General features: G+C 40.8%; 3 protein-coding genes and 1 long non-coding RNA gene across 6 annotated transcripts; 2 read left to right on the plus strand and 2 right to left on the minus strand.

Annotated features, from left to right (window-relative positions):
- Window positions 1–2,272: 2,272 nt before the first annotated feature.
- Window positions 2,273–10,447, minus strand: LOC135346658 (nuclear transcription factor Y subunit alpha-like). Of its 3 annotated transcripts, none has more exons than XM_064544357.1 (7): window positions 10,262–10,447; window positions 3,713–3,781; window positions 3,393–3,530; window positions 3,137–3,304; window positions 2,993–3,077; window positions 2,892–2,940; window positions 2,474–2,661 (listed from the first exon to the last, which is right to left on the minus strand). In XM_064544357.1, exons 1-7 carry the CDS (start codon window positions 10,382–10,384, stop codon window positions 2,613–2,615), a joined length of 681 nt encoding a protein of 226 aa, XP_064400427.1. In that variant the 5' UTR covers window positions 10,385–10,447; the 3' UTR covers window positions 2,474–2,612. The 3 variants fall into 3 exon arrangements, with proteins under 3 accessions (XP_064400426.1, XP_064400427.1, XP_064400428.1); XM_064544358.1 differs by lacking the exon at window positions 2,474–2,661 and adding an exon at window positions 2,698–2,731; XM_064544356.1 differs by lacking the exon at window positions 2,892–2,940 and having other exon boundaries at window positions 2,273–2,661.
- On the plus strand, window positions 7,960–8,569 carry LOC135346672 (uncharacterized). The gene is made up of 2 exons (XR_010398092.1): window positions 7,960–8,338; window positions 8,430–8,569. It is a non-coding gene; the product is annotated as an uncharacterized LOC135346672 (long non-coding RNA).
- Window positions 10,448–13,336: 2,889 nt separating the features above from the next.
- On the plus strand, window positions 13,337–15,411 carry LOC135346642 (uncharacterized). The gene has a single exon (XM_064544333.1). It carries the CDS (start codon window positions 13,478–13,480, stop codon window positions 15,284–15,286), a length of 1,809 nt encoding a protein of 602 aa, XP_064400403.1. The 5' UTR covers window positions 13,337–13,477; the 3' UTR covers window positions 15,287–15,411.
- A 39-nt stretch (window positions 15,412–15,450) lies between these two features.
- On the minus strand, window positions 15,451–19,976 carry LOC135346645 (uncharacterized). Its single transcript, XM_064544337.1, has 4 exons — window positions 19,811–19,976; window positions 19,514–19,680; window positions 19,186–19,463; window positions 15,451–16,575 (listed from the first exon to the last, which is right to left on the minus strand). Exons 2-4 carry the CDS (start codon window positions 19,650–19,652, stop codon window positions 15,451–15,453), a joined length of 1,542 nt encoding a protein of 513 aa, XP_064400407.1. The 5' UTR covers window positions 19,653–19,680; window positions 19,811–19,976.
- Between the last annotated feature and the right edge of the window lie 37 nt (window positions 19,977–20,013).

Raw genomic sequence — 20,013 nt, forward strand, 5'->3', positions numbered from 1 at the left:
CCTACTGAAGATATTTGATCTAGCTAGCACCGTAGATAAATCTATGCTAGTACCTGCGAAGAAAAATTGTAGGTACAAACAAGTGTAAAAAAATTTTGTGAAAAGAATAATGGTGAGAAGTAGGGTTGCATGTTGGATGAGTCGCTGGCAAAAGGATGTGAACAAGATGGGTAACCCTAAAAGGAACGCCCATTAGAATAGACACAAAACGTCATCACTTAAAATATTGTACGTGGTTTCTCAGGACCACTTATTAACGCATGCATGCAGCGAAAAAAGTTTACAAACAAGTGCAAAAAACATTTTGTGAAAAAATGGGGAAGAGTAGGGTTGGAAGAGCATGTGCACTGAAGTAACAAAAAGTTCGAACACAAGATTGTGGGTTGGTATAGTCTTGCATGCTCCAACTAGTTGGGGGTGGGGCACGATCTTTAACAGTTGGGTCCAGCACTACTTCGAGTTTTGGGTGGGCAGGGCTCATCTGTAGAGTCTCACATTTATTACACCATGTGTTTCGGTGCTGTAACAGAAAGAAACGTTAATTTGAAAAAGCCTCATTCAAATGCGTCATTATGCAAGTTGATGGTCAAATAGGTGATCAAGCGTCTCAAATAAAGAAAGAGGTGTAACGAGAAGTAGTGCTTTTTCACAAAATGTTTTTTGCACTTGTTAATTTGAGTGTTGGCCACGCCTCTCAGTGCAAAATTTACATGTGGTAATGGTGTGATTCCTGCAATCCGTGGAAACTGTAGATGGTCCCGTCCTCTCCGTACAAAGTTACGTGGGTGTGATAATCCTACTGCAATCTGACCAGAGTACAGTCTACACTAAGACTACAAATTTGGCTTCAAATGATGTAATTGTGGTTTTGCATCATAGTGAGTAAATTTCCTGTTTGTGGCTTGTAAATACTACAGTAATTCTCCGTAAATTTAATTATGGCTTCCGTTATGTCATTGTTTACTATCAGAATTGGATAAAGAAACAACTTTTTCAGTTTTTCCAGCATCAATACCCAGGTCCTGAAGTGCAAGCCAGGTTCCAGAGTCACAGTACTAGTAGATATAGTATTCATGAACTGGCCACAGGAAAATTAGGATCCAGAACTGGGGATTACTAATTTGCCCAGAAATCAAAGTCAGTCCAAACAGGATATATCCAATAAACTGGCCAATGTTAGAACACAAGACCTGCTATAAAAAAATATTGGCAAAGCGGATGCTGTTTATTTCTTTGCAAAGACTAACTTCTAGCATTATACAGTAGAACCTCGATTATCCGGCCCTCGATTATCCGGAACCTCGATTATCCGGCTTGGCAGTTTTCTTTTTAATCAGATTACATAATTCAGAAAATGGGCGTGTCCCTCAAATGCGCATGCGTGTTGCAGCTGTTACCATGGAGACATGCCTGCTTTTCTTTTGCGCATGCGCAGACAACATGCGGCACTGCTGTTCATCAATAAAGTGGGTGGATCAAGGCGTGGTTTATCTATTCGATTATCCGGCATATTCACTTATCCGGCCTGCTTCTGGAACCAAGGTGTCCGGATAATCGAGGTTCTACTGTATTAGCTATCTAGGCAGTTTCAAGAAACTCTGGACACTCAAGTGGCAAGTAGGCAAGAGCTAAACTTACTCATTTTTGTCAATGTTTACTTTGTTGTATCTTAGTCAAACCTGGGTCATTAGTGTTCTTATTTGGTCTACTTGTAGTTACCAGTGTTGTCTATAGTCTAGGCCTATCTGTATCTGTCCAGCACCCCCATTACTGATTTGCCCAGAAATCAAAGTCACAGAAAAAATTAATATCACCAGTTTTCTTTCATTCAATGTAACTATTCAGTTCCTTCTTACCACTTTATTTTTATATCATTCAGTAGCTTATTTATTCAGGATTATTTCTATATCATTTAATAGTGTTAGGCACCTTCTGATGAAAAGTTATCCTTGACAAAAGGAGTGTTACTGTTTTTGTTACTACCGCGAACTATGAATATCATTAACTCCCATAAGGGGCCATATAAATTGACAAATGAACTGTATAATACACACTTCCGGGAGTCTTAGTGTAGACTGAGTAGGTGGAATAAGAACAAAACTGTAGATATGCTTGGGTCCCGTCCTCATTCCGTACAACGGTGAGGGCAGCAATGCCCGTCTTAGCCCCTACTAAGGAGTCACTTCAGATCATCCACATTGTGCATAATTATAGAGCTAGTTAATACAGCAGTAAACCGGTTGCAAACCCGTACCCATAATAGATACCCTCATTTCATTTGCACCTGCACCTTAATAGTAAAAAGGAGCACAACAACTTAATCTTGCAACAAAATTATAGTTACATGTAAATGTTTTTAGTGAATAGTCTTATCCGTATGATTCCTAGTAGAGGTAGAAATGTTACTGTCCGTGGGTACCTGTACCCCAGTCCGTTTCCAATTAGGTGAAGTAACCGCTAGACTGCCCATGTTCGAATTTTGATACTTTATCAAATTAGCGACAAACGACTCGGGCTTTGCCATGATGCCAACAGCTGGCGTAATAGTAATGGCTGCACTAGCACCAGCAAACTGAGAAATCTCAGGTTGCTGATCTTGCTGGCTTGTCACCTCACAAGTGATTGGGTCTGCTTTTGTTGGGAGTTGCGGAAGGGTGGAAGCTACAGTTGAGACAATGGCAGCATAACAATCAATTTTCTGGTGCGATATGGCTACTGTGCAGTAGATTGCCTGAGGTTCAAAATAAAATAAAATAATTTATTATGGGCATCAGCCACCCGGTCCCAAAATTAGGCTAAGTTACGGGCACAGTACATAGCTGGAAAATCACAAAATGACTTGAATCAATATTTTGTGGTGCGATATGGCTACTGTGCAGTGGAGGGATTACCTGAGCTTCGAATTATGGGCATCAGCCACCCGGTACATCAAACAATAGGCTAAGGTACAGGCACAGTATATAGCTGGAAAATCACAAAATGACTTGCTAACCAGGCAAGTTTCCTGTGGAAAAACGTCCACTATTCCCACGAGCCCTTCTTTGAGCATGTTTGTGTCGAGACTCGTGTAGGTATGCCTATACAATTATGAATACAATCAATCAACAGCCTAAAAGAAACTAACAAGATGACCGACCTGTCTCTGCTTTGGGATCTTCCCTTCTGCTTCAAGCTTCGCTCTGGCTTGCCTCCTCTTTAGGATTCGATGGTATTGCTTGGCATTTACATACAAGGGTTCCTCTTCAGACATCTCTCCATGACCAAGTGAGATCCTAGCAAGTGCATTCGCGGCGCCTGGAAGCATCTGAGGATAAATACATTATAAAGCAGTTTTATCAAAATTTAATATGGCACAAGCATTTTGACCACTCGAAATGATATTTATAATATACCGTAAGCAGACTTTGAAAAGCTGCAACACTATTTGCTGGTGCAGTGGTGGAGGAAGGCAGCTGAGAGAGTACGGCACTACCAGTACTTGCGGTAGACACATCACGTTCAACATCACTGGATACACTATTCATAGTAGTCTGAACACAAGATAAACAATAGCATTAACATTACTATAAAGAGCTCACATTTTACATACATAGCAACGTGGCTATCAGAATTAGCCCCTTGTTTAGAAGTTCAAAATTGTCGTTAGCTTCATATGATACGTTGCTAAAGCTGAATTATGACAGGAAGTTCATGTAATTAACGAGTGTTTCACCTGAATCTGTTGATTTTGTTCCTGTGCTTGTAAAGATGTTGCCGCCGTTATAGAAGATGTTTGAAGATTCTGCAGAAAGGATGCAGGTATGTGAGAGTACGAGTATTAAATTATGCTTTGCATAATAGCAGGAATACATTAAGAGGAGTATCCAACTGTGGCAGTTGTAGTATAAACTATCTCAGAACGCATTTTAAGTGGGTGCGTAGGTGTATGGTTAATTAGTTAATGAAAGCACCGCGGGTGCTGATGCCTCGGTGGAGATGCCCAAGCTACATAACTTAAAGCTACTAAAGCTACTAATAGCTTTTATACACACATTATAAGTTACCATGATGAACATTTTTGCATATTAATTTTGCTGCATGCAAACTCTGGTAATGATCGCTCATGATGGTTGTTAAAAACGATCAATGCCAAACGTTCAAGTCTAAAATTAATGGCTGCATCAGTAGAGCCTTGCAGCTCTCTTCTGACTCTTGCAGCTACCAGTAGCTAGTGTTCTAGTGTTCTACTGCAGAGCTAACTACTAAGTAGAGTAGCAACACTCGGTAAACAAGTTTGGCTACGTGCTCTTCTGAAAAGGCTGCAATGGCATTCCCAGTGAGCAAAATTAGGCATAACTCAAGAACGAAGCATTATTTTGCAAATCTACAAATGAAAACATGACTAGAAGCCTGTAGAAACTCTTACTTGCACTTCATTGATCCTTGAGCAGCTGTAGTAGCCTACACACACAGACACACACACTACCGCATACCTCGCTTGCGCATGCGCACCGAGGCATAATCATGTAGCAAAGATTAGATAAATATGATTGGCTAGAAACTCATGGTTGATATGATCTAAAATTCTTAAGACACTTGATTTAGAAATCTCAGGCAAGTAGAACCCTCACTACGTTCGGGATACTACAACCAGCCCTTTGGGCTTCTAAATCATGTAGAAACTTCCTAAACGGTGTCTAACTATTATATATATATCCCTCGTGCTCGTGTTATAACTACAGTAGAACCTCGATTATCCGGACACCTTGGTTCCCAGAGATAACTGAATAGATAAACCACGCCTTGATCCACCCACTTAATTGATAAACAGCAGTGCCACATGGTTGTATGCGCATGCGCAGAAAATAAGCAGGCCTGTCTCCATGGTAACAGCTGCAATGCGCATGTGAATTTAAGGGACACGCCCATTTTATACAGAAAATTGTCAAGCCGGATAATCAAGGTTCTACTGTACAACCATAGATTGCTATGGTATAGTAATGATACTGTAACCGTGGAACCTTGATTATCAATTCAGAAAATGGGCGTGTCCCCATGCGCATTGCAGCTGTTACTACGGAGACAGGTCTGCTTATCTCGTGCGCATGCAGATGTGGCACACTGCTGTTCAATTAAGTGGGTGGATCAAAGCGTGGTTAATCTATTTGATTCTCTGGACTGCCCAAGCTGCTGTAATCAGAGATTGAAGAGAGAGGGATATGAAACTTGATGACGTGTACATACAATTCGTGTTGCCCAAACTGGGCGTGGCACGTTGTCTTCACTGCAAGTTCTATGTAAAATCCTGTAAAATACTTTGTGGGACTGTATCTCTGGGACTCGCTGCTACATATAGAACAAAGTTGATATTAAATGCAAGAGTGGACTGTTGGGAAGTGTAATAGCTCCTCAGCTAAAAGCCAAGAGACAGCTTGTTCGATCACTTCAACTTTTTTGACCTCTTGTACTAGCTTGTCCTGGAGCAAAATTTTGCAAAATTGTACGCTAAAAATCGATTATACTTTCAGTATCAGAGCGACCTAGCCTTTGAGAAAGGCACCAGTCCATATAGCTAACATTAAAACTCATCACTGAACCATCTTATGAAAACCAACTTGCTTTCTGCTACAGTCCCACAAAGGCCAATAAACCAGGGAATCTGGCGTTCTGGATTTTATTGCCACCAAATATATTTTAAAACAATCTGTGGCTAGTCAATTGTATGATCATACAGTAATTTATCAAACACTTCTAATTACCCCGGACACTCTTTTGGGAAATTTGCACTCCAGTGCTTTAATATACTAAATATCCGGACAATACCTTGGGTTACATTCATAGACGTCAAGTAAGACTTAGAGTGCTGCAGTTAGATAGTTTTGAGTAGCTAGTTATGCCTCGGTGCGCATGCGCAAGCGAGGTATACGGTAGTGTGTGAGTGTGAGTGTGAGTGTGTGTGTGTGTGTGTGTGTGTGTGATTATGAAGTTGATTATGAAGTTGAGGGCTAGTAGAACCTTCACTGCGTTCGGGATACTACAACCAGCCCTTTGGGCTTCTAAATCATGTAGAAACTTCCTAAACAGTTTCTAACTATTATAAAGATCTCATAGCGTGACAAAGAAGGTTTTGTACCTCTAGCTCTCTTCACAAAAGTCAAAAATGTATTTTTCTTTTCCAACTGATGCTCACCATTAGGGAGGCTCTGAATATCTTTTAGTGATCATAATTCATGAAACATTGTTTCTCGCGTGTTGAGCAACCATAATTTAGGCGCCAGCTTGGGCTGAACGCAATTTTTTGTGCTCTAAAGATACGCCACTCAGAAGTGGAATTAATTTCTGGTGCTGTAATTACATCAATTCATAGATAGAGCAAAGAGGGATTGGCAACAAAATCGACCTCGAATAACCATCCGTGTTGCCCCGGCGTTACTCGAGGCTGTCTACTTCAACGTAGGAAGACAGCCTCGAGTAAAGCACAGGCTGGGAATGGTTGAGGAGACAACTGATTGTCTTACTGTCAGTATAACAATCCTGCTGCTGATTTTAGACTTCATTTCCATGCTTGAGGCTATATGTGATCCAGGACACTACTTAGATAGACAATCTTAGCTATATTATAGGTGCTATTGGTACATAGCCATAAAAAAACGGTGAAAAAAGCGCTATGTACCTGTAGCTCTTTCTCAACAATCTAGAAACAATTTTGGGAATTTCCACATAATACACATCATCAAGAAGCATGGAAATGAAGTTTTGGGGGGTCTTAGAAAGCTCTGTGTAAGGCCTCAAATAAAAAAAGTGTTTCGCGGCGTTACGGTGGGGTAGCCTCGAGACCAGCCGTTCGTTATCTGAAAGAATGCCTGGTCAAGTTCCAATGTAGCACTCGTCCTATGGTCCAGGAATTTCTTGGACTGGTAATTGCCCGCAAAGATCTGCCCAAGGTGTATTACCCATGAATATCATTATGATGCTATAAAACGCTGACTCAGCTAGAACGAGTGCTACATTGGAACTTGACCAGGCGTTCTTTCAGATAACGAACGGCTGGTCTCGAGGCTAACGGTGGGGGGGGGGACAACATGCCCACGCATCGTTTTAGGATTAAGCCACACCCCCTGCACAAAAGTCTACGTTTTAACTTCCGTTGCCAATCCCTCTCTTCTTTATCTAGCTCTATGTTATAGTTAGAACATGGGCATGAGGTATCTATGTGTTATAGTGTCCCAAAGCTCGAGGGCTTTAGCCCGAGGGATGAGGGACACTATAACCATAAATATCGAATGCACATGTTCTAACTGATTTAGATCCCAAAACCTATTGGCTACTAGAAATGCACTAGCTTAGCAACAGTCAACCTATATAAACAGCCAACCTAGCAACTGCATCATTAGTCTCAGTTTTGAAAACTAATATCTAAAGTTGGCATCTCTGTGTCTCTACTAAATCTGTGGTCTCTATTCAAGTCAACCCTGTTCCTCCACCTCAGTTTGATTGACAAAATTATAGTCCTAGCTCCACCCACAAAACGGAAACATCCAGCTCCTCTCCCAGTTTTGCAGCAAACAAGCCCCAGCACACTTCCCAAGAAACGAGCGGCTCGTACTACTCTCACAAAGCGAAAGGAAGACACCTAAGCTATAATTTACAGCAAACAAGCCCAGCAAACGAGCGGCTCCTATACTACTCTTGAACAAAGCGAAAGGAACTTAGGAAGAAGCCAAAGCTAGAATCCCAGCACTTCCATACATCCAGCTCCTCCCCCATGCAGCCTTGCAGCAAAAAAGCACAGCACACTGCCCAAAATTACTAGATAATTTAAAGCATCTAGCTACAATAATTTTTATGTTATTACATGTGTATCTTCTTGTGTAGTTTGTAGCCCAGAGCAATCTATAGTACCGGTACTATAGCTCATAGTTCCCTGCTAAATACACTCAAATGGGATCTAAATAATAGTTAGACACTGTTTTGGAGGTGTCTATGGGATTTAGAAGCCCAAAGGCACTGATTTAGTATCCCGAGCATAGCGAGGGTACTAAAGTGGCTGAGGGCTTCTAAATCACATGGACACCGACAAAAGCAGTGTCTAATGCACCTATCAATGGCAAGCCCCACCTCCCCCAGTACGGGCACTAGGTGGGGCTTATGTGGGGATTTGATTATACATTTTGCCCCAGATGCAGGGAATTTGATAATACTGTTCTGCGCATGCGCAGTAAAAAATTAGCCATGTGCTAATTGCAACTCTATTCATAAAATATTATAAAATGTGCTAGAGAAGGCTAAATATAGAAGCTCTGAAGATTTAGCTGCAAGAAGAAGTGTGTGAAGAAATCTATCAGCTAATATAAAACAAGTGAGTGTCTGTCTGGTGCATGGTGCTCTGTAGCAAGCCTGTATTAAACTTATTGTCTGGCTTTAATAATTTTTTTTTTTTATATTCAAAGCCGAAGGTGATGTCACAATATGAGAAAAAGGTCCTAGTGACCTTTGGAGACAATCGGCGTCCAGTTTCTTTCCAAGGAGGGGTGACTAACCTAACGTTAAAGATCAAGGAACGTTTTTCAGACTGTGGGATAGAGAAAGACGATACCATTGTTCTTCAAATAAAGTCCAAAGAGTGGGGAGGAATATTTGTTGATATGGAACCGGATGAAGTCATTCCTGATAAATGTGTCATCAATGCTGTGTCCTCGAAGGTATTTATACCGAAAATGTGCATGCTATTAAATCTGTACACACAGGTCATAATTATAGTCTAGTAATGAAATAAACACCATTTTCACTTTACAAACGAGACTGTGCCCACTCCATCTACTACACAAGCAACATGCAGTGTCACAACCACAACCACACCGAATGTTGGACTGACCCAATTGAGATTGTCGTTCTCTGGAAACCTGAGGAAACCAACTGAAAACGTACATGATGAAATTATGTGCTATTAATACAAGTTATGTATCATTTGACTTTGTGCTAGCTGTTCTACATTTTATATTTTTGCCACCCAGTATGCCAAAAGTCTGTCGGTGCATCAGCAGACAAATTGCAGTGGTATCTGTGAGGACCCCCTCTAAATTCACTCCCAATGCCTCACATAGATCCAGAAAGACCATGGGGAAAAGAAAATTGTAAAGACTGTAAGGGGATCTGCAATGGTCACTATGTGGAAAGCTCGGATGGAAGTTACGCTCCACCCCCATCTGCAACATTGCAGAAAGCTTTTAACAGTACGTCTACCTTAGAGCCTGAACAATTGGCTGAGGCTGTTTGTCTTCCGGAGGCAGAAGTTGAAATTTGGCTCAAACATTTACAAACAGTAAAAGATAACCGAAAACTTGGTGCAGAAAAAAGAAGATGTCCTGTATAGCTGTGAGATATGTAGAAATGTTTATGAAGAACAGACGGAAGAAGTTGAAAACTGGATTGCATGTGATGTGTGTGACAGTTGGTTTCACTGGAAATGTGTGAATCTTTTGTCTGAACCTGATAAGTATGTGTGTAGCACTTGTACCATGTAATAAAGTGGATTGAATCTTTTGTTTGCCTGTATAAAGAGATAATAATTATAGCCAACCCGTATTAATTATGATTTATAGCTCATTGTAGGTGTCAATTCCCCAGGTAGAACTACGGGTTTTACCTAGGGATTTGACATCGAAGTTGCCCCCAGATATGGTGCAATTGAAATATGTATGTTTCAAATCCCCACCTATGCCCGTACTGGGGGGGGGTGGGGCTTGCCATTGATAGGTGCATAACTCATTTAGATACTAGTGCGCATGCGCAAACCGCTTGACTACAATACAATTACTTGACAACGGAATACTAGGTATACTAAGTAAATTTGTAGGTATACTAAGTCCCATAGTATACCTGCTCTGAGGCACTTTTCCCATGTACTTCCTAGACTCGCAAGCCGTCACTGTTGCAGGCGAACAGTACACTGGTCAAACTCCGTGTTGAGACTCGTGTAAGGTTTGCCACGATATTTGTGGCAACTAACCACATGCGGTTACCTCAAGATTGATGATAGTGACGTTTCACTAGAAAACTCTACGTATCACATGCAGTATACTGACGTCACGAAAACCGCAGCCACTTAGAATCTTATCTGATATGCTGACTGTGCAACACGAGTCTCAACACGGAGTTTGACCAGTCTACTGTTCGCCTGCAACAGTGATGGCTTGCGAGTCTATGTACTTCCCATGTAGATCTTATCAACTAGTGTCTAAGATCAATTACAGTACATAAATTAATGAATATTTTAACCTACACGTAAAATGGATTCCGACATATCGCTGTAGAAAACATTGCCTTGCTGCTGGACATTATGAGATCCCAAGACACTGCGTTGAGATAACGCACCAGGTTGAATTTGTAGTTGTAGATGAGACATACCGTACAGAAACTATGCTTCTGAATAAAGCACAAAGATCGAGGTATAATTATGACACTTCCGCATACTAGATCTAGTGTATACCCGTATACTACCTACGTTTCACCATATCTATGGTTTCACATCCACCCACGGAGCAGATCAGAGTCCACGGAGTGTAGTATCTCTGGTATCTACTATATATAGTAATACTACAGTCACACTCCTGGTCACATGCACAAGGACTATATACGCCTGGCTGTACTATACCATACCATGTACCAGTAGTAATGGCTACGAAGAAAGAAGATGTTGCTGAAATGAAGAATTTAGCCTGTATGGACCATTTATACCCCTTGCAATCCAGAAAAGTGAGGGCTCAAGCATTTGATTCAGAGGATATTGGTGTGACCTGTGATCTAAAAAGTATCTTTGTTAAACACCGCAGCGTTGCTCTTGAGGGTATACAGGGTGAAGTTAATGCTCAACAAAGAAATCCAATATGTGGTCAAAAAACATCCCTCACTAAGTGCGCTGCTATTGAGAAGGAGGTACAGAAGTTAATCAACAGGTATAGAGAAAATTCTGGAAAGTTGCGAGGATTTCTATCTGAGGTGAAATCGCAACCGGCGTGGCAAAAATTGCCACAGTGGATAGAACCAAGCAGAGCTACAGCTTGTTACAAGTGCAGTTGTCGTTTCCGCCCATTTTCAACAAAAACAAATTGCCGTATTGGTGGCCAAGTATTCTGTTCTAGCTGTTGTAATGATCAAATGGTAATCTTTGATTGTCCTGAAGGAACAAAATGGGCAATTAACGGAAAACAAGGTGGTCCTTCCACTATACCTAGTAGCTATACCCTAATTCCTGTGTGTTGTAATTGTTCAAATGAGTTGCAAGCTCTTTTATCTGATAACTGTACAACAAAAACCGACTTTATTGAACAGCTTCAAGGTTTGCACAAAGCGATTTCAAAACTTCAGTTTAAAATTGATTTAATTCTCCCAAAGTATTTAGTAATAGTAGATTCTCTAAGCATGGACGCTGGAAGTCCAAATTCGATTAGTGAAAAGAATCCTATTCAATTTGTGGCAAAAGCCCATTGCGATCTTCTCTACATATTTGACATGCAATCAACGAACTTTCAAAAGTTAAAATGTCTTAATCCGTGCTCAGAAACTGAGGAAAAATTGCAAAGCAATGTTGGACAGTGTTCCAGAAATTTTGTACAGGAAAAATCAAAATTCCAATTGGCCAAAAGTCGTCTAAGTGATATAATGCCATTGCAAGACTTAAAAAAGGTTCAGATGAATGTTAGCGAGAGGAACATTTTGCATATTTACAACAATCTTCAACGACTTGAATTTGAATTATCATGCCTTGCTCAAATCTACAAATTAAATGTTGACATAATGAAGACAATTCGAGTTACCAGGTGTTGCATTGAAGAAGAATGTAGTATCTACATTACAAAGGAAACAGTGGAAATCACAGTTTTGGTGCCAGCAGAGGAAAACCTTAGACTTATTACATTGGATCCACAAGTGACAAACCCAGAGAATGTACAATACATTATTATAAGCCAGATTTCTAGCTGTTTGGGAGAGTACCTGCAGCAATTACTAGACAAGACTACTGAGCAAGAATTCCCCAAAACTAAAAAAAGCTTACAAAATGCTAATCATGCACTTGATTGTTTGCAAATTACATCCTGTGTACATGTATAATTTATAGGTGCTAATAATAAGTGTTTTTGACATCAATACTAGTTGAGGGTACTAAAGGAAGATTAGACGATTTAAAATGTCTTCCAGAAGCAAATTTTAATTAAGAACTTTTGTCCCTGGCTATTCTGCGGAAGCCCAAAAGGGCACTAGTTAGGAAGGTCGGAGAGCATGTTATGCACATAATTATGCACATTATAGATCTACTTGTACTTTAAGTCCGACATGTGCAGTGGTTGTGTGTGAGTGATTAGAGGAGGTCCGACATGCGTGCACGAATCAGTGCATTGTGGGCCTGGACGTTATTACATGACATCAATGCACTGAACTTGTAGTGATTCGTGCACACATGTCAGACCTCCTCTGGAGTGTGACATTAATTATGCTGTGTATATTATTATGAGACACGATCACGTGCACCACTTTTTTGCTGAGCTGGCACAAAAATTGACTGAAGTTCTATCTAATGTTGCACGGTCATTATAGAGACTGAAGGCAAACTTTTTTATTACAGCAGTTTTAAGCACCTTTGCAACACATGAACACAAGCATAAAACCACAATGTACTATTGTAGTAAATTGTGGTTACTCAAATGGGAGACCATTTGCAGTACTGCCAGTCCAGTGGTGTACTAAAAGTAGGAACCAGGCCCCTAACACTGCATGCTTGCTTTTTACCCAAGCTCAATTGAATCAAAGATCAAGCTTTTAATTGTACCAAATACACCAATCAATACCAGAGCATGCAATTTTTTTAGGGGACTACCCTAAGACCCCCTTGCAGGCGCACTTTAATGTGTGCACATGCGTATCAGCTCCCCTTCCAAACTATCCATGCTCTCTAAGTGATAACTCTCTTCCTACGCCACTGCTATCACTGCTGTCAATAATTATGTTCACATTTCAAATTGCTAGTTATTTTTTCTGTGTGATATGAAGTACACACCTCAGCTCTGGTACATCATTCTCCATCTCACATCTGTGGAGTAGGCCTTATTACTGCAACCCTGTATATAGCTAGATCTATAGTTGTTGTGTTAGTACACTGGCCAATTTTTATTTGGTAAGAAACCACTCAAGGCTAGCCTGCATGTAGTCCATGTTTACATCGTGATTTACCCATTTGTGTGTGTGTTGCAAAGGTGCTTAAAACTGCTGTACGCAGACGTTAGGAATGTCACATGATTGATGACCGCGTGGCCAACCTCTGATAAGCTTTGACCCTAGATGGGCGTGCCCGTCTACCTGCTACATGTACCTTGCTTGATTCACATTTTCAGATTCTTTGTGTGTGCTATAATTAGAACGATACCGATTAAAAGCTCGAAAACATCTCTCTGCTACTCCTCGATCTCATGCTCAGAAATCGATAATTACGAGGATATCTAAAATGTCAGTGGCAAGTACAACTTCAGAGTATCTACTAACAGCGATGTTAAACTACACTGAAAGAACCAATGGCAATGGGGCACCAACTGTTGATTCATGTGTAGATTGCTCAGCCTCTAGCTCTCTGCTCAAGTCACCAAAACTTGACTCAGTCTCTGTACCAAATTCATTGGATTGTGAACAATTAGAAGCACGATCACAGTCTGAACCTATGCTTGTAAAACTCAATGAATCACGTTGGAATCCCATTTCATCTGCTTCAAAATGTGCAGACCCGAAATGTAGGAAACGTTTTACATCACTTCTCCATCGTCGACGAAACTGCAGTATGTGTGGCGAGGTATTCTGTCGGGGTTGTACAATTTATAGGCGCAAAATTTCTGCAAACGCAAAGCCTGATCCTCTTGGAACCTTTTTTAATGTGTGCAAGTGCTGCTACTATCTTGAATCTGATTATGGCATGTCTACTGACCTCTTTAAAGAATTTAGTGAACACCGGAGTGCAATGTTTGGGCTGAAAAACGCTGCAGTCAATACAGATCTACGAAATCCACTATGTGGTCAAAAATTATCTGCACTAAAATGCATATTGCTGAAACTGGAAGTACAAAAGCTGTCGGAAGGCTACAAAGCAAATACTGGTCTACTACGAGGAATTTTATCAGAAGTTAAGGTTCCTGCATGGCAAAAGCTACCACGGTGGGTGGATTCTAGAAAAGCTTCTGGCTGCTTTAACTGTGGACACACGTTTGGCTTACTGTCTGGAAAGTTAAAAAAGCTCAATTGTCGTGTTGGTGGCCAAGTGTTTTGCTCTGACTGCTGTAAGGATGAAATTGTACTGTATTGTGAAGATGAAGAGATCAAGTGGGCAATTAACGGGAAACAAGGAGGCCCATCTGTGACACCCAGCAGCTATATGCTTTTGCCAATTTGTTGCCACTGTTCTCATGACTTACAAGCGATTGTTCCTGAACAAGTACCTTCTTCCTCCCAATGTACAAGCTACCTACAAACACTTCACCTCAGGCGTCAAAAACTCTCAAAGCTTGAAGAAAAAATTGAAACTGCTCTACCTGAATACATGAAAGTTGTGGATGCCTTAGATGTGACCAACAATAGTCCCAGGTCTATAAGCGGACGTAATCCACTGCAAATTCTAGTTAAAGTTCAAACTGACTTGTCAGATGTGTTTTCGTCGCTAGCTGTTCAAAGCCAAAGCCTGAAACATCTAAAGCCTGAAACAGAAACAGAGAAAAAACTGCACAGAAACGTAACGATTGGTACGTATCGGTACTACAGTGAAAACATGTTTCAATTCAGGTTATTCAAAAATCGATTGTGTGAGCTTATACCAACGGACCACCTAGAAGAAATCCAACAGAGTGTAAGTCAAAGAAGCATGGAACGTGTCCATGTGTACCTTCAGCAACTTATGTTTGAGCTCCTAGACCTGAAGAAACGATACTATTTTAATGACGACTTCTTTGAGCCAATAATGGATACAATTAGAAGTATGGAAGAAGAGTTAAGGCCTTTTCTGGAGTATCGAAATGAAAGCTGGGAAAAACATGCTAAGTGCTCTCTCGACTTCGTCAGATGTGAGCTTGAAGCAGGACATCGAGCATTAACATTAGATGCCAAACTTAATGATCAAGCACTTGTTCGATGTATTGTTATCGGTCAAATATCAAGCCGATTGCATGAGTGTTACAGAGAATTGCAAGCAAAGACTATTGACCGTGAGTTTTTGAAGACAAAACAAAGTGTCCATGATGCCTTTGTGACAATAGATAATTTGCTGGCTCAGTAACACATAGTAGTATTATAATGACATTATTGTGGTGTTATTCAAATCGCTATTTATAGTTATACAAAAATACCTGCGTGTGCTATTGGTGGACATAACTTCTTAATAAATTATTGGTTTAAAAATGACTCAAACTAAGATAACAATCATGCTCTATATTGTTAAGTTTACCTAGACAGAGAAGGAGGTGTCAGTCCTGGGAGACCTAGTGCTTGCAGTGACCCTATCCTAATTGAAGTATTTGGAGATTCACTCGTGACATTCAAAGAAGGAAACATGTCATGATGAGGTGTACCAAAAGGGGGCAGAATGTTTGAAATCGGACTAAAAAGTTTCAATGGTGTACTACACTTCATGCTTGGAGAATCAAGGGATGTAGATGGTCGGAAAGGCGTGAAGATTCCACTATCCATATTAGGGTCGTTTAGAGGAGTGAGAGGTGACGGCACAATATTTGAGCCTGGTCGTCGTTTTGGAGTACCACAATGTGGAGACACAAAATTAGCATAAAGAGGTGATAAAGATATCCCTCCAGGTCCAATTTCTATGTCATTGACTATATCTTTGAGTGGCGTAAGTAGTGATGAATCGAGGAAGCTGAGACTAATATCGTGCTCTCTTGAGGGGGTAGTCATTGCAAACATAGAGCATTGGTGACCAGTAGAAGATCTACAACAATTTTCTTTGTTTGTAGTATGCCATGATTTAGAAGATCGACAACATTTATTGACCAAGATTTCTCTTCTTTTTTTCCGCTTGGGTGTGAAGATTGCTTCAATGGTGGCCTCAGAATTGATAGAGTCATCATCGTCAGTATTTGGACTTTGCCTGTGTATGTACACTTTAGGCAGCTGCTTAGCATAGCTATGGTCGATTAAATGTAAAGGTATACAGGTGACCTTATGTTCGGCTATTTCAGAAGATTTCTGCAATATTATAGATTCATCTTCAGATGATTGCAAAAGCAGCACTTCTTCTTGATGTGGAATATAGCCAACAGTATTACTAACAGAAAAGTATGGTCGGTTAGTAGCAACTCTATCTGATCTAGGCAAAACAGGGATAAATTGCCCTCGACTCTTAACTGTGTGAGTGGTTGGCGTTCGATTGTAAACTGACTCAGGATCAATAACTGGAGGTTGAAAAGTGGAAAAAAGGGGGATGGCTCGCTTCAGTTCATCTTCCCCATCTGCCAAGAGAGTCCAGTATGACCCATTTCCTCTTCGAGGTGGATACTGGTACACTTTCATGAACATTCCCTTTCGAATAGAGAGATTGTGGCGAATTGAATTCTGCAAAGCAACAATAAAAAGGTGCAATCAAAGTTAATTAGCAATGTGTGGGCTGAGTACTACCTCCCTAACCCTAACCCAGGCGGATTTTTCTTTAGAAAGATATGGCCAGGTATCTTCATGTGCGCATTTGCTTTTATTCTCCGAATCTGAGGAATCTCGCTCTTCTACATATCTATAGCTGGTTGAGAAGGCTTGCACACTATTCTGAGGCCAGAAGAGGCTCTCCTCTACATCTGGATATCTGAGTTTGGTTCCGTATAGGCTATGGCAAGTTTTTGTGCTTCCTACTGCTGCTTGAGAAGCCTAAACAAAATTTAATACAAACACTATTTTGTACAGACATGACATAACTCCTCTATTATATACCGTATAATATGCTTGATCAGGAGCCGCGGCTACTAAATGTTTCATTTTGCTGGAAGAGGAGGCTACAATTCAAGAGGGGCCACTGTTCAAGAGCGGCGTTTATTAGCTCCAGATAATTTAGTTTGTCATCAAAAGTTATTTTCACCTGCATAAACTTGAACTCTGCCATGAGAAAGTCTTTGTGAAGCACTAACAAGCTGCTACTCATAGCTACGTACATGTAGCTAGCTGCTAGTAATAATTTTTTTGGCTGCCACGTGCAGAAATGCTAGAGTCAAAGTTCACTGAGGCTACTATTTGAGAGCGGCTACTAAATGTTTCATTTTGCTAGCAAGGGAGGCTACTATTTGAGTGCGGCCTTTATACAAGAGCGGCCTCTGATCGAGCATATACGGTAGGCTATAATTATTATTCTAGGGCTAGGATTGTCCAATTAGCAGCAGAGAAACTATTAAATATTCGAGTTTTCCACGCGTCCCTCTCCATGATAGCTATAATTATGCAAAGCTCGCGGCATCAGTAAAACTGAGTAATGCCACAAAGTACAGTTCTTTAGTTAGACACTAGTTGATAAGATCTACATGGGAAGAACATGGGAAAAGTGCCTCAGAGCAGGTATACTATTAGCCTCCTTCACCGGCCTTCATAGAAAAGAAGGCCTGCTATCGACTGCTTGCGCATGCGCCAAATTATTGGATATTTTTTCCTGTAAAATTTCTAGAGAAAATATCCTAAAAGTCATACACAGAGCTATATAGCTAGCTAGCTAGAGACAGAGCTGTGTAGGTTTGTTGTACAGCTATTTTCTTCTGCAGTAGCAGTAGTATAGTAGACTGTCACCAACGTTAGTGTTAAACGGGCGTGGACGTCCATATAGGCTCTTGTCAGCTTTCACTCCGTTCAGACGATCGTCATCCACACTGTTGCAGGCTGTGAGTCTTTTGTTAACATAGCAGGCTATCAGAGAATGCTATCCGATGGGCTAGAAACCTTCAATCGAACTTTCTACCTACTTCCTTCAATCCACTTCCGTTCGTTGTGATGTCATAGTTTACTGAGCATATACGATGTTATCCAAAGCCCCCAGATACCGAGGGGATATTAGCGCATGCGCAAGCAGTCGATACCAGGCCCACTTCCCTAAGTGAAGTGGAAAGTGCGGCATGGGATCGAGGCTAGTATACTATGGGACTTAGTATACCTGCAACTTACTTAGTATACCTACAGTGTAGTATTCTGTTGTCAAGTAATTGTATTGTAGTTAAGCATTGAGCGCATGCGCACTAGTATCTAAATGATTAGACACTGTTTTGTCGGTGTCCATGTAATTTAGAAGCCCTCAGCCACTTGTAGTACCCTTGCTACGCTCGGGATACTAAATCAGTGCCTTTGGGCTTCTAAATCCCATAGACACCTCCAAAACAGTGTATAACTATTAATAATTATATCCTGTTTTCATGCGGTTGCTAGGATGGCCACGGGATAACTAGGATAATTCCCTCTGATATTTCCCCAGACATGTTTGCTACAAGATCATGTAGATAATTTTATCTACTTTTTGTATTTTTTAAACTTGTGCAGGCTGCCATATTAAAACCAATGTTTGGTTGCTTTTACAAAGTCAAAGATAGTGAGGAGATGATAGAAAGCTAGTGCAGTCCAAGTGCTAGTGGGAGCCTGTGAGCCTTGCAAGGCTCCACTCGTACTGTACTATACTCTGCCTTGGCACTGCACTATTGCACTGCACACTGTCTGGCTCCAGCTCTGTGGGTATGGGTGGCTGTAGCAGCTTGTGAGGTTTTAGTCATGGAGGAGGAGTCAGGGCGGGGCTCAGAGTGTTTCCTAGATCAGCATTTCTTGACAGCGTGGCAATAAAGAATTCCGTGTCGAACGGTAAGCAATAGTATCTGTAGCTAGCTAGCTATTGACAGAGCAAGCTTCTCCTCAATGCTTTTTTTGTTTTCTGATAGTTGAACGTGAGTTACCATGGTAGAGGAGTAAATGCGCAATTATAGCTAGCCGATATATAACACTCATACTATGGTTGCTAGGGATTTATGGCACCGTAAACCACACCTCGCCCTCGGGCTTGGTGGGTTTACTGCCATAAATCCCTAGAACCATAGTATAACTATATTTAGTGCCTCCGACTCGTTCAAAACTGTAGAGCACACAATGGCCATCTGACCATTTAAACTGATAGAATGAGCACTGTCACATGTTTTGAAAACACAGACTTACCTTCCAGGCTTTAGCTGCCGGAGTACGATAGAAAGGAAAAGTATTTTCGATCCACTTATAAATACCGCTCAATGTCAGCATTCGTTGTGGAGTACTGCATATAGCCAGTGCTATGAGAGAAGCATACGACAAAGGGGGTTTATTGCTGGTTCCTTTCTTTACACTGCAGTAATCCAGCTTCTTGCGACAGCTTTCCTTTGTTTCTACTGTTTCATCTGCAAAGATAGTAGCTCTACGTTTGCGAGACTGTATACACCGCATTCCTGGTATCTCATCCCCTAGACAAAGAGAAAAATAGTACAAAGCATGTAAAATTTCTTGAACTTACCGGCATCCATTTTTTGAAGCCACTGCATGTCAGTCAGACTATCATCCATTGCTTCACAACCAAAGTCAAGACCAGAGTCATTTTCAGACAACGGTTGAGATACAACAGAAATATGAGGGGCAGTGGTTCCTTGGTCCATTTATACGTAAGATTTCAGTATGCTGTAACTAGAAGTATCGGATTAAAATGTGATAAAGATGATAAATTGTAAAGTGCTCCTGGCCTATTTTATATAAAAAAATTTAAGGTACTAAAACTGGTTGCTAAGGGAAATAAGTTAGTGTATAACAAACTTACTACTGGTCCTAGGTTGTTGTTTTTAGTGAATGTCAAAAGCAGAGGTAAAGTACACAAATACGACTTCAACTAGATAGCTAGCTAGCGCTCTATAATAAAAATAATTTTTAGCAATCCATGAGAGCACTTTTCTGATCTTGAATTTAAACCGCGGTTTTATGGAAACGTTTTCTGCGCATGCCTGGAATTATGCTTTTGCTAAC

The sequence above is a fragment of the Halichondria panicea genome, chromosome 13, assembly GCF_963675165.1.
Source record: "Halichondria panicea chromosome 13, odHalPani1.1, whole genome shotgun sequence".
Taxonomy (NCBI): Eukaryota; Metazoa; Porifera; class Demospongiae; order Suberitida; family Halichondriidae; genus Halichondria; species Halichondria panicea.

Bases quoted from the DNA above. Each gene is read 5' to 3' on its own strand.
- LOC135346658 (XM_064544356.1), bottom strand. From the start codon at position 10,384: ATGTCTCATCTACAACTACAAATTCAACCTGGTGCGTTATCTCAACGC. The intron at 3,305-3,392 runs GTATATTATAAA...ATTTATCCTCAG, and splicing joins CTTTTCAAAGTCTGCTTACG to ATGCTTCCAGGCGCCGCGAA. The intron at 2,662-2,992 runs GTTAGCAAGTCA...TCTCAACTGTAG, and splicing joins TTCCACAGGAAACTTGCCTG to CTTCCACCCTTCCGCAACTC.
- LOC135346645 (XM_064544337.1), bottom strand. From the start codon at position 19,652: ATGGACCAAGGAACCACTGCCCCTCATATTTCTGTTGTATCTCAACCG. The intron at 19,464-19,513 runs GTAAGTTCAAGA...CTCTTTGTCTAG, and splicing joins GCTTCAAAAAATGGATGCCG to GGGATGAGATACCAGGAATG. The intron at 16,576-19,185 runs GTAAGTCTGTGT...GTTGCTTTGCAG, and splicing joins CGGCAGCTAAAGCCTGGAAG to AATTCAATTCGCCACAATCT.
- LOC135346642 (XM_064544333.1), top strand. From the start codon at position 13,478: ATGTCAGTGGCAAGTACAACTTCAGAGTATCTACTAACAGCGATGTTA.